Genomic DNA, 14,611 nt, shown 5'->3' with positions numbered 1-14,611 from the left:
TGAATTAGTGACCTGGAGGACAGAGTAATGGGAACTAATCAAGTTGAGTCGGTGAGAGAAAAATAATTATGCAAAATGAGAATAGACTTAGGGAACTCCGTGGCTCTATCAAGCATAATAACATTCACATTATAGGCATCTCAGAAAAAAAGATAAAAGGAAGCAGAAAATTAATTTAAAAGATATAACAGCTGAAAACTTCCCTAATCTGGGGAAAGAAACAGATATCTAGATCCAGGAAGCACAGGAGCCCCCCAACAAAGTCAACCCAAGGAGGTCCACACTAAGTCGCAAAGTAATTAAGATGGTAGAAAGTAGTGATAACAAGAGAATTTTAAAAGCAGCAAGAGAAAAGAAAATAGCTACACACAAGGGAAACCCCATAATGCTCTCAGTGGATTTTTTAGCAGAAATTCTACAGGCTAGAAGAGAGTGGCATGATCCGTTCAAAGTACTGAGTGGCAAAAATCTACAGCCAAGAATATCCTGTCCAGAAGGCTATCATTCAGCACAGAAAGAGAGATAAAGAGTTTCTCAGACACCTAAAAGCTAAACCAGCTTCATGACCACTAACCCAGCCCTAGAAGAAATATGAAAGAGGACTCTGGGAGTCAAAAAGAAGACCATAAGTAAGAGTAAGAAAAGTAAAAAGTACAAAAGCAGTAAAAATAAGTATACCTGTAAAAATCAGTCAAGGGACTTACAAACTAAAAGGGTGTAAAGTATGACACCATATACCTAAAACATGGGGGGAGAGAAGTAAAGAATGGATTCAAACTTAAGTGACCATCAACTTAACATAGACTGCTAGATGCAGAAATGTTATATACAAACCTAATGGTAACCACAAATTAAATGCAGTAATAGATATGCAAAAATCAAAGAGAAAGGAATACAACAAGTACATCACTAAAGAAAGCCAACTCATGGTGAGAGAAGAGTTCAAGAGAAGAAAGTAACAGAGAAGATCTAATATTTGCTGCCAAAACTAGGCCTCTGGGTGATTGGCCTTGGGGAGGCTTACCCCTCAGTAACTCCGGGATGGTTTGCCTTGTTCATCCTTGATGGGAACCTGTGACTAAATTCTACAAGCATTGGGAAAAAAGGGGGAATGGGTAGAATTACTAAGTGTTAAAATTGAAAGGGCTTCTAGAATTAACCCAATTCAGAACTTCCTGCCGCAATTTTACAATTAAAAAACTAAATGAAATTGATGTGATGCTTCATGACATACAGTCTCTAATAGAAAAAGTGGTTTGAAGACCCAATATGGCATGCTTTCTCAGGGAAGAGAAGATCCATTAGTGTTCTTTACACATCTGTTATTTTTCTTAATTGGAAATGAAGCCAGGAAGGGGATTTACTAGGATATGGAGAAGGAAAACAGTATTTGTTCTCCTTCATTTTTTTTAATCTATTGAGTATTTATCAAGTATATGGATATGGAGGAATAACTAAAACTACGGATTAAGATGGATGAGATACTGTTTGGGGCACCGGGGTGGCTCACTGGTTAAGTGGCCAGCTCTTGATTTCAGCTCAGGTCATGATCTCAGGGTCCTGAAACTGAGCCCAGAGTCAGGCTCTATGCTCAGTAGGGGAGTCTGCCTGAGGCTTCTCTTTATCGCTCTGTCTCTCTGTCTCTCTGTCTCTCGGTCTGTCTGTCTCTCTCTCTCTTTCTCTGTCTCTCAAATAAATAAATAAATATTTAAGAAAAAAAAGATGGATGAGACATTGGTAGATCTCAAATCTAGAATATTTTCCAATCATGATCCAGAAGACTCCAACAAATAAAACCTTCTGATGTCTTATAGAGAAAAAATGTGAAAGCTCAGCTCAGTGGCAGCAGGGACATTTACTCAGTTTTTCAGAAACAAATTCTTTTTTAAAAAATACTTTATTCATTTATTAGTGAGAGACAGAGAGAGAGACACACAGAGAGAGAGAGATAGGCAGAGGAAGAAGCAGGCTCCCTGTGAGGAGCCTGAGGCACGACTTAATCCCAGGACCCTAGGATCATGACCTGAGACAAAGGCAGACACTCAACCACTGAGCCACCCAGGTAACCCACAGAAACAAATTCTTATAGCACAGTCTCAGAGGCACCAAGACTCATGGGATGGGGTTGCAAGTTCTATCAAGAGACCCAAGGTCAAAGACTGATAGTTTAAAAAAAATAAAAAAAATAAAAAATAAAGACTGATAGTTTGAGATTGGCTTAGGAAAAGGGAGACTTGCCAGAATCAAATGTATACTCATGCTAAGTGGAAATAATAAGTGAGTGAGTTTTCCAATTCACTGGGAGGGCCCTATGATGGGTGTGCAGCCTACTTAAAAAAGTATTGAACTTTGTAGCCAGTTCACTGAGAAAGTAGGGGAATACACCAGACAGATACTTATATGTAGATACAGCACACCATGTATCACCTTACTGAGTATAGGAGATCTTGGGTCAAGTGCCAGCTCTGGAACTGAACTATAGCCGAGGCCCATCTATCTGTGACAGAGCAAGTATAATTTAAAAAGCTCAAAAAGTAGAAGTAAATTACCAGATATGAAATTTTAGAAAAATATAAAGAACATATGTAGCACCTTAAAATTTTTATTATACATATACAGCATTAGGGTCTATGGAAATGTCTGGAAAATATTTGTGGACAATCTTCGCATGAGACTCAAGAAACTCTTTTGACTTGAGAGTTGCAATTGGAGTAAAGAAAGAAAGCAGATATGGAACTGGTGGCTTCTTTTTAGAGAACTAGTTAGCTGTGTGTGTGTGCTGCTGAGTGGGGCAGGTGGTAAATATATACAAGAAAGGAACAAAGCAATAGAGACAGCTAACATAATGAAAAAGTCTACCTTGCATTTCCCATCTAGAGGTGGAAAGAATACCTCCTATAAAATAGGAGTTAATAAAAAATATTATCAGTAGCGACTTATCATAATAATCAAAAACTAGGGGGGAAAACATACAATGGGTTACAACCAGGAGAATGAAAACTACATGCAAATATGTAAGAATGTGTCAGAAGCATAATACTGACTAAGTGAAACCAGATACAAAAAAGCACACACAGTGCATTTATGAAAAGCTCAATAATAGACAAAACAAACCTATTTTAGTCTGAAGAATAGTTATTCTTATTGAGTAGTGACTGGAAGGAAATACAAAGGGGTGTCTGGGAGGCTGATAATGCTGTTTCTTAATCTAGGTCTTAGTTACATACTTTATGAGAATTCATCCAGCTGTACATTTAGGGTATATGGACTTTTTCATAATTTTTTCTATTTCAATTAAAAATACTAAAGCAGTGTTTCCCACCTGTGTTCCATAGGATTCTTGCCTTAAAAAAGTGTTATGATGGCATTCCTCCATAAAAGAGTTTGGTTTTCCATACATTTGGGAAATGCTGAGAAAAACTTAGTTAAATATATTTCTATAGGAGGTCTTCATCAATGACATCAACCCTCCCTGCACGGCCTTGGATCCATTCATGCTGCTCCCATTCAAGCTTTTCTGGGGTTTCCTTTGGCCCTTACATTTTAATCCCAACAGAAACTGCATTAAAGGATGTGGATTGGAACACAAATCCCACACAGTTTACCCCTTGAGTGGAACAAAACACTTTAGGAGCATACACTCACTCTTATCAATCAGTTTGGATCAGTAGCCCCACCTTATCGTGGAAGAGCACACATTTAAAATAAGGCACTGCCTGCTCATTTGAATGCATGTCTCTATTCGATGCTCTTGCTCTGTAATCCCAGATCAGTAAACTGGCACATTTCATGAAATTTCCCGATCGGGTATAGTGAAGGAATACGGGAAAGCAGATTTTCAAATAGAGTTTTGTGCAGCTGTGATTTCAGAATGCTCAAGTAATCTCAGCATTCTCGTGGGTTTCTAGCTCACAACTCTAAGTTTCTCCCAAATACTTGAAACCTATCAAAGTTGACTCTTACAATCACCTCATTTTTCTAGTCACTTATGTCAAAACAAATCAGTGCTTCTTTATAGCTAGCATTTTGCTTGTTCACAATGCATTCATTGATTCAGGCTCTTGCCTCTTTCTTCTCAAACTCTTTGTCACTCTTGTTACCATAAGTGAGGTTGTGGAATTTGAAGGCTGTCTCTATGCACAAAGAAATAACAAGGAGTGTTCTGTGTTGTTAAGTTTAGGTCATTTTCCACAACTTTAGTTATTTATTTAACTTGATTTAATCAGGCAGCTGGTTTACCTTTGGTTATTCATTTCTGCCAAGTTCTAAAGTAAAAAAAAAAAGAAAAAGAAAATCCCCTAAATTTAGTTAATTGCCTTTTTCTTGGAGAGGGGAGAAGAGATCAATCTCAAAATGACAAACAGTTTGCCTCAAGTTCATCATCTTTCTTCCCGGCATCTGAGCATCAGGTCTTTTCATTCCTTTTGCTATGATCCTAATCAGATACACCACCCACTGATCTTTAATTATAAAATGAGGGTTAGGGAAACTAGACAGTATTTCAAGCCAAGGTCTTAAGCCAAGGCATTCATAATAACAGGGATCCTAATTACGTTATATTGATTTCCAAGAGGAGAATTAAATTATCTATTTCAAAGAAAATTTAGAACAAACATTAATATAGTGATACTCGATTTGGTGAGAAACCATTTGAATTGGAAAATAGGACTTCAATGTTTCAAAATATACTAAGAAGACCATACGGTAAACACCAAACGATATCATACTCCATGGAAAAATAGTAAGCATGATTACCTTTGAGACTACAAAAGCCATAGAAATAGAGAATAAAATTAAGAGAAAGTGTTACAAATGTAACTGCCACAGCCATGGTCATGTAATTCTGAAGCAAAGTTGAAAATAATAATGAAATGACTGCTGGATTTGGTTTAGGCCCAAGATGTAGTGAGCAATCTCACAGATATTTTAAATATATTTGTTCCAATGCAAGGAAAAGCATTACCCAAAGAGCTACAGGGAAAACAAGTTTACTTAAGAGCAAAAAGACTTAAAGTTTTCATCAGAAAGAATTCCTGATACTAGGAAAAAGAATAATAAATTTCATAATTGGCTAACTCATGTTCATAAAACCAACAATGATGGCAACTACCTCATTTAAGTCCTGCCGAGTCTCAAAAGCATCCTTTGACCAAATGGCAGCCCTCTGATCGATTCTGTAAAATACAAAGAAAAGTTATTTACATTTAAAAGAAATCTTTCAACACTGCACATTTGAAGCTGCCAGCTACAGATCTGGCTGTACCTTTGTTCAAGCCCCTCACTGGTGTCCCACTGCCCACAGAATAAACTCTCTCCTTATAATAGCCTGCAACACATTACGGTGTTTGAATTCTGCTAGCGGGCCTTCCCAACATTCACACACTCTCCTACACTCCAGCCTCTCTGGTCTTCACTTGGTTTCCTGAACACAAAGGACTGATGCCCTGTTGAAATCATCATAATTACTGTCCCAGACCGCTCTCCCCCAGATCTTCACAAAACAGATTCTTACAGCATATAAGCCTCAGAGCAGCTGTGATGTCATCTCCCAACAAGGCCTTCCTGATGTCCCTACCTTAGTAGCCCTCTCCACACTCTCTATCACACTGTCCTTAGATTTTCTTCTTAGCCCTTATCACTATCTGAAATTAACCTGTTTATTTCCATTTCCTCATTAAAATGTAAGCTCAAAAAATGAGTAATTATGTCCATTTTCTACACTGCTCAATCATCAGGAGCTAATACAAATTTAACATTTTTTCATTAATTCAAAAAAATTTTCTGCATGTGATCTGATAGATTTCTTATAGTCAGTACAGAAAGATACCATTTCTTCACTGAAGATAGTTGGAAATTTCATCCTATCTTGTAACTAACACAATAAATATATTAATTTGTAGGTGACACGATGAAGCTGTGTTTTGCTACTATATGGTTCCTAATAAAAGAAAATGATCAAAATAAGGCAAATCTACTCTGAATCAATTTTTTAAATTTAAATACAAAAAAAGCAAAACTTCACTACAGGAAGATGCTGAGCTCAAAATCATGATTTGTCAAATGTTATGATCTAATAGGATCCATTATGTAACATCCAAGTTTTTCTACAGTAGTTTGCATGCTATTATATAATAAGCATATCAAATTATAGTTATTATCCTTATAAAAAGGCCTGCTTTCTTAATAAAAGCTTTAGTCACCATTAAGTCATTTATAAAAAGATTTATTTGGGGACATAACTATTTACAGTTATTATTCAGCTTCAATTTGAGTCCTGAAAAAGTATATATGTCTTCTAAAGGGTCAACAAGATTAATGATTTCTTTAAGTCATGATGCACATTTAGAAATGTCACAAGCATAACTTCTTCAAAATATTCTTATGAATGCAAAATTTGTTCAGTCCAAGGGCATTGCTAACTGTGCAAACAATTTACTTCCAATGAGAAAAGTAAGGAGATGGTAAAACAAAATTCTCTAGGATGCACTGATGTCTACTACATCTGCACAAACCAGTATGTCTCTCCTGAGTATGAGAGGTTGAGGGTCCAACAATGAGTTCAGGGAGCGATCATTCAAACGGGAAAAGAAAGTGAGGAAGAAGACCACTGGCACAGTCATCCTATCCCCATCAATTCCCTGAGTCGCAAACATAGTAATATCAGGGCTTCAGAAAATACTAAATTATTCTATCCCACAAATAGGCAAAACCCTCTTAGGAGGAGGAGTTCATGTGTCCAATCCAGTAACATCTAAAATTTTGAATGATTCATATTTTCTTTGTAATATATACTGGTTCTCAAACTGTGTTTCTACAGAATTATAGTAGCACCAGAAGAATGGAAGAGTGATATTCTTTAGTGGGAAAAAATATTTACCAGTCTATAGTTTACCCATAAATTTTTCTAGGGCTTTAGTGCTAGCAGATGGTAAAACAAATACACAGGTAGCAAACATTAATGGAAAAAAGCAGAAGTAGACTTTGTTGAAAATATGTATTATTGAGATGCAGAGAACAGCCTACTTATAATCAACTCACATGATCTTCCAGGAAAACTACTTATAATCTCCAAATAAATCTCCAGAGCAAGTTTAAGAATTGTGGTCTAACCATCAAAGTTACATTCATTTAATAACCATCTGAATGTCTCCTATGTGCCTGGTATAGTGTTGGGGAGATAAAAAGCAGACTCTAGGCCTTTAGGAGACTTAACAATTCAGTGGAATCTGAAGCAGAGGATAAAACTAACACCCAATCTTAGGGCTAATTTCAGTAAGTCAAAGATCAGGGCTGATATTAGAATGGTAGAAAAGAACTGGGGAATTAGAAACAGAGAGAAAGAGAGCATGAGACAAGGGGATGGCAGAGGGAGAAGGAAAAGCTCTCTTTCTCTCTCTCAAAGAAATAAATAAAATCTTAAAAAATAATCAAGAGGTCTTGGGTATGTACGGAAAGTATGGAATAAAAGAGATGGGATAATCACAACTATTTCAAAGTTTTGAGACCATGTGACTAGAAAGATGACAGGTGGTTTTTCTAATGGAGGTAGAAAAATATGTAATTTTGGTGGGGAGAGCAGGCAGTTGGCAGAAAGAGAAGCAATTCATGAGTTTAGATTTAGATATTTGCAGCTTGAAGCAAGGCTGAGATAGGAAAGTAAAAATACCTGAGCAGGGCTCACCCTATAATTGCTACTCTATTGTGTGTTCAGTAGAGGGATATTGTGGTAATGGTAACTGTGATATGCAATGGTGGTCACAGGTTCAGCACTGATTTTTTTCCCTGCTGTGTGGCCAGAGCCTAGCATGGTTCCTGGACTATGGCACATATTCAGTGCAAGCCTTTGGATGGGTAAATGAAGAAACAAGGAACCAGATCTAATATGATTTCTTGATCTACTACTTACTTGATGTGTGTGCCCACAGGTAAGATAGCAACTTCTCTAAGGCTCAGTTTCCTTGTCTGTAAAGTGAGGATAACAACAGCTATCTCATAGGATAATTCATGACTGCTAGCTGTATTTTTAAGAAAGATTTTACCTACTTATTCATGAGAGAAACAGAAAGAGAGGCAGAGATGTAGGCAGAGGGAGAAGCCGACCCCCTGTGGGGAGCCTGATGTGAGACTCAATCCCAGGACCCTTGGATCATGACCTGAGCCAAAGGCAGAGGCTCAACCACTGAGCCACCCAGACACCCCAACTGCTAGCTGTATTAAAAATAGCACAGGGATTCTAGAATGATATATGAAAATACCATTACAGAATTATAAATGATGAGAATTCATGATATATTTTATTAACAATGATCAAAGTCTTGTGAATGAGAAAGCTGAAAAAGACAAAACCTGGGACTTCCTACTCAGGGCCACTGGGCAGTCTCTGAAACTGGCCAGTTAGTAGACAGAAGAAAGTACAGATCTATCACTAAGGAGGTAAGAAGCTAACTAGAATATCATTCTAAATAACAAAGAGAAAGAGGTTATGAGAAAAATGTCAAGGACCACTAACAGTTTACCACCCTTTACTATACCAGGCTGGGAATGCCAGGTACTGAGATTATTTCAATTAATCCTCATAGTAACTATCTGAGATTAGCATTAGTATACCCATTTGACTTAACAGAAAACAGGGCAGTTATATAACTTTATTCATTCATTAAATTAATATTTATGAACCACTAACTATCTGCCAGGGACTATTACAGATTTTTGGAATAAAACAGTCAATAAAACAAAGTCTCTGCCCTTATGGAACTTACAATTTTCATATGAGGAGAGAAGACCCAAAGAAATAAGCCAGTGATTTATGGTGTACCAGATGCTAAATACAATGGAGAACAGAGAGCAAAGCAAGGAGAACAAGACATGCAAGTGCATTGCCCAAGCTCACAATGCTAGAAAATCTCAATTATCTGGAGATCATGAGAAGGAAAATAGAGAAACAAAAAGCCAGTGGATTGAACAAGATAAAGGTTATGGCCAGAAGAGGAAAGAGAAATGAAGCTTCTCACTAGAGTACTTTAGCAATGAAAAGAGAACTGGAACAGTATCTGGGTGTCTCAAATTCCCTTTTTAAAAGATCTTTAAAGATACTGCTCGAACCACTTACAATCCTGGCCTAAATATTAATGCTGGGTCACACTGAAACATTCCCTCCAATTTTCTTGCTTCCTTTCACCCAAAATAACAATAGGAAAGGAACCAGGCACATCTCTACTATGAGTAGGCCTGTCAGAGCCCTCTGTCAGCTCCAAAACACCCTCCTCCCCTCTGGTACAGACAACAGGAAATGCAGACTCTGCTCCACAGAGTCTGATTATGGCTCTCAGAACTGATGGGAGTGTCATGCTTCTGAACATCACTCCATCACCATCACTGTCATCACCACCACCATCACTGTCATCACCACCACCATCACCACCATCATCATCACCATGACCACTACTATATACTGCCACCACTATCACTGTCACTGCCATCACCGCCACCACCACCATCACCACCATCACTATAGTTGTCACCACCACTGTCATCATCACCATCACCATCACCACCACCACCGTGATCACTACTATATCTGCCACTGCCACTGCTGTCATTGTCACTATCATCACCACCACCATTGCTACCACCACCACTGTCATCACTGCCACTATAGCCATCACTGTTATTGTCATCACCACAACCACCAGCACTGCCATATCATTACCACCACCACTACCACTACCAACATCACCACCATGATATAATTCAAATTAAAAGCAATTATAACAGAGAAATAGAAAACTTAGTTTTGTACTGATATTAGAAGAGCTTCTTCCCAGATTTGGTGACTGCAAAGTTGTAGCCAACCCATTAAAGTGCAACTTTTCTAAAATTTTTGGCGATCCTATATTTCTGGGACTCTAAAGCATGTGCTGAGCCAATCTATAGTGTCATCTTGCAGTGGCCTTCCCTTGGAAGGTATATTGGAATTCAAAATAGCAAAATGAACAAAGCATCAAGATATTTTTCATAGCCTAAGGATAGTATCAAATCATAGTGTAATAATTTGTGAAGAAGCAATATTTTAGCATAGAAATTTTAAATTTATATCAACATTTCAATTATCTATAATTAAATTAAAAGATGAATGTGTTCCCTATCTCAGTGAAATACTTCTTCTTCTATCCAATTGCTCATGGAAGACATCTGACAGTTATTCTGACACTTTCCTCTCCCTTAAGTCCAATTAACATTGTATTATGAGGTCTTAAATTTCTTATTTCAAATAGCTTTTGTGTCTGTCCTCTTCCCTCCACCTCCACCACTACCACCTCAAGCCAAACCACTATAATCTGTCTTTTGGACTATCTCCATGGTCTCCCTACTCCCCCTCTACCCTCTCAAACCATTTTCCACAAAACTATCTGTCCCTACCCTTTTGCACACAGCACTTAGTGACCAAAATTCTTATAGTATTCTAGGATATCCTCGAGGATTTAGCACCTGTCCACCTCTTCAACCTCAATTCATACCATTCTCCCTCTCTGCTTCTAGTACACTAATATTCTTATAGTTTCTTATATGCACCATGCATGTTTCCACCTCAGGCCTTTGTATGTGTTGTTCCTGAGCCCATAATGCTGTTCCCTCTCCACTCTCTCTCCTAATTAACACATTCGTCCTGTAGATACCAGGTAGCTCACAATCAGGTCTCTCTTTTATATGTTCTTGTTGTATTCTGATCCTCATTTGCTCCATAGTCTTTAACTGTGTATTTGCATAATTATCTGATTGTCTCTCACTCATGATGCTATATACTCTATGATTTTATGAGTCTTGCTTATTATTTTTATCTCTAGGGATAATGATGACATTTGGCACATAGTAGGTACTCATATATTTGTTAATAAAGTATTCATCTTGGGGCACCTGGGTGGCATAGTCAGTTAAGCAACTGACTCTTGACTTTGGCTCAGGTCATGATCTCAGGGTCATAAGATTGAGCCCTGCACCTGGGCTCTGTGCTCAGGGCTGAGTCTGCTTGAGATTCTCTCTCCCTCTCCCTCTGCCCCTTCTGCTGCTGCTTCTCTCTCTCTCTGTCACATTCTAGCATAAATAAATAAATAAATAAATAAATAAATAAATAAATCTTTCAAAAAATAAATATTCATCCCAGAGTTGTAGAGAGCTGCCAATTCTGGTATATTCCCAAGTGTATATACCATGATTATGATAAAACTCATGCTCTCTCCTCCATCTAGAGCATGCTAGCAGGACTGGCAGGATGGGATGACTCTCATTCCCACAAGCAGATACGTTTCTTTCCTAAGACGACCTGCTAAAGATAAGCAAGTGGTGCTTTAACCCACATTTAGAAAACCTGGGCAAAAAGAGTAAAAGGACAGCAGCCAGTACACTTTTCAAGAGTGCATCGTATAGAACCAGAACCTTAAGGCTGAGCCAAGCTGAACCTTGAATCACTCGTAAGAGTTCAAGATATTCCACTGCATTAAACTGAGCTGCTATCTAGAAAGCAACAAGGGATACACTAATGTATACCCGGATGACTGCTGCTGACTGTATGACTGTTGTTTCCTGAAACTCTTTTGAAAACAAAAGGTATATCCCAAGAGGACAACCATCTGAGCAAAACATTCTTTATGTACAAACAATAGCTCTATATGCAGACACAGACAAGATGCCAATAAACTCCAGTAATATTATTAGCAACAATAACAACCGTCAAAACCAGTAATTAAAAAATTCCTTTCTCTGGGGAGTCTGAGCTATATTAAAAGCATTCTCTTATTGGTGTTTTTCTTTTAATCAGATTTCTGTGGGCTGAGGAATACTGGGCAGCCACCTTCAAAAATAAAGAAATTAAGGCACTGAATTTAAAATGACCACCAAAGAGACTGCTGACAGAAAACAGAACTAGAGGTCAATAGATGTTCATGACTTTTCAACTCATATATGTACATGTCCAGGTCAATGAACTCCCATAGAGGGAGAAGAAAGATATGGCTAGAGGCAGCATGCTAATCTCTAATAATAATAGTATGCCCTGACAGTAATTATTAGAACCCAAGCTTTGTCCCCTCTATACTTCTCTGAAGATTATAATCAATCAGTGTTATTAAAAACAGATTCCTGGGCCATAGTTACTGAATCTGTATTTCCAAAGGAGTGCATTGGTAACATGTATTTTACAAGTGGTCCAGGGGATTCCTAATTGGGAAATATTATCCTAAAGGTCCAGGTTCAGTAATCCAGGAGGATATCAGATGAGGGACTTCTGTGAGTGCAGGAGTGCGGTGAGTGTTTCTGACCTGGCCTCCTAGGGCACACACTGCAGAAGCAGGAAGTGTTATGTCCCTGGTGACACTATGAGAAATACTGAATACAAGGCGCTGAGCTGCACTGGAATAGATACTGCTCCTCACCTTGGTGGGCTGTAACAGAGCCCAGAAACAGCCAGAACCATACCAATGCCCAGAAAATGCGTGGGCAGTAAGGCACATGAAGCCAGTGTCAGGACTGAGAAGAGAAAGGAGATAGAATTTCCATGAGTGTGGTTCAATAATACCTCATGAATCAGAAAGAAGAGTTTGGGAAAAGATATTGAGGACAGGGAATCCATTGGGAGCAGAAGTTCTAATACATTATTATTAATAATGATAGTAGCACTTGGTTTGCTGAGCTGGATACAAAGCACTTCCTTGCAACATCTCATTTTCTATTCGCTTAATAAGTAATTATGAGACAACTGCTTCCTGTGCCAGGCAGTGGTCATCCGAGGAGGCACAGTGGCCATAGCAGATGCTTCAGCTCCATGGACAGTTCTGCTCATTCAAATTATCCCCCTCTTAGCGCCTGCCAAGTCTCTTCACTTTTGTGCCTCAAGGATTTTGTGAGGCAGAGCTCTTTCCCTCAGCCTGGAAGTGTGGGGGGAGTACCTCCTCTGGGGACAACCCTCAGCCAACAAAGAGGGGAATGTGTGAATAAACACTGTTGCCTCCCAACTTTCATAGGGATATATCTGAGAAATTTTTACAAGTTTCCTCAGAGAGTCATCAGGGACTGATCTCCAGTTGACATAAGTGGTAACCTCAATTATGCACCTGCCTTCAGCTCTTCCTCCCCCCCTATTTCCTGCTTCCTGGGATCACCTCTTTGTACCTAAGGCTTTCTATGAGGCTCTGCTTTCTGGAGGAATCTAACATAAGGAAGTGAGCAACATTACAAAGTAAACACAATACCTATCTTTCTGAGTCAGGGACAGGAAAAAAAGCATGCAAATGAAGGTTTAGTTTAGGGACAGATGAAGTGAAAGGGACAGGAGATCACAAATAATGGTGGAGGAGAGTGGCTAATTTGAATGAAAGGTAAATATTTAATGAATATTAAATCCTCATTCCACTGGGCACTGTGATATTACATCTGATTCTTGGCTTTCCAACATTCTAGCTTTTAAATTATGAATCAGGATAGCTCTAGGAATGAAAGAACTTAAGAAAAGGCACAGAAGACTTAAGTAAGTGTTAATATTAAACAAGCCTAAATCCTACCTGTTCTCTAATATAGGGAACATATTTTTCTCTTCCATAAAGAAGATATGAACCTCTAATTTCCACTTCTCCTCTTCCCTTTCCATCCTCACTACCACCATCACCTCGCACACGGACGATGCATTACCTCCTCTATGTCTCTCTGCTTCCCCACAACACACACCACCTAGAGTGGTCTTTTAAAGATGCAAATCTGAGCATTTTTTCTCCTGTTGATATCATCCAATGGCTTCCCTTGACTCCAACAAAATCTAAGATCCCTGGCTACAAGGCTCTGTGAAGTCTGGGCACTGCCAACTTTTCTGATGCGATCTAATACATTTTCTCTGCAGTTCAATTTCTCCAGCCCTTTGTCTACCTGTTGAATAAGCCAGCACCTCTATACTTGCTATTCCCAGAGTATCTATGCTACTTAGGATTCTCATTATCTTCATTTTAAACCAAACAAATGCCATGCATACCTGCAACACAATCCCATTCTTACCAATGTGATTTTGGCACAAGATAAACAGAACCTGGATTAGTGTTGGTCTGAGGGGCAAGGGTAAGTTAATGATCAGAAAGGCAAGTCAGGAGCCTGGTTCTCACATGCTTTCACATCACTCAAGTTTGACTAGGCACATTTTGGCAGTTACCTTAAAGCTAGTCCTCAATTCTCTTCTATCAGTTCCAAGTTCTCTCCATGCCCCTAAATCATTCCAGCAGTATAGTGATTTTATCTTCCTAGCACTTTTTATCTCCAATCTACTTCTGACAACAACATTCCTTTCCCTGGGAACTAGCCCTCCACATGCACATCCCAAGGGCTCTATAATGTCTGGATTTTTCAATAGGTTTAGTGAGGCCAAAGTTGTTTTCTTGTATTGGTGTTAAGTTCAAGGCTTTAAAAACCTCCTGAAATCTGGCGTTACTCCTGCTTCCACCTTCCCAGGTTTCTTCTCTTGGACCCCATTCCCTTCAAATGGGCTCTAGTATTTCCTTTGCCCCTATTATCTGCAGAGTCATACGGGTTCTCTTGATTAGAGCTCTATGCTGGGTAACCCTGAAAGGCTTGCTTA

General features: G+C 38.7%; 1 protein-coding gene across 7 annotated transcripts in view; it reads right to left on the bottom strand.

Moving 5' to 3' along the window:
• Nucleotides 1-14,611, bottom strand: part of FAM13C (family with sequence similarity 13 member C) — a 145,809-nt gene that overhangs the window by 68,915 nt on the left and 62,283 nt on the right. For all 7 annotated transcript variants that reach the window (XM_055308965.1, XM_055308958.1, XM_055308959.1 and 4 more), the window contains one exon: nt 5,111-5,174. In XM_055308965.1, coding sequence (XP_055164940.1) covers nt 5,111-5,174 — 64 coding nt within the window. The remainder of the gene's footprint in view (nt 1-5,110; nt 5,175-14,611) is intronic.

Source organism: Nyctereutes procyonoides, unplaced genomic scaffold (assembly GCF_905146905.1).
Source record: "Nyctereutes procyonoides isolate TBG_1078 unplaced genomic scaffold, NYPRO_anot_genome, whole genome shotgun sequence".
Classification (NCBI taxonomy): domain Eukaryota; kingdom Metazoa; phylum Chordata; class Mammalia; order Carnivora; family Canidae; genus Nyctereutes; species Nyctereutes procyonoides.
This window is presented reverse-complemented; position numbering and strand designations above follow the sequence as displayed.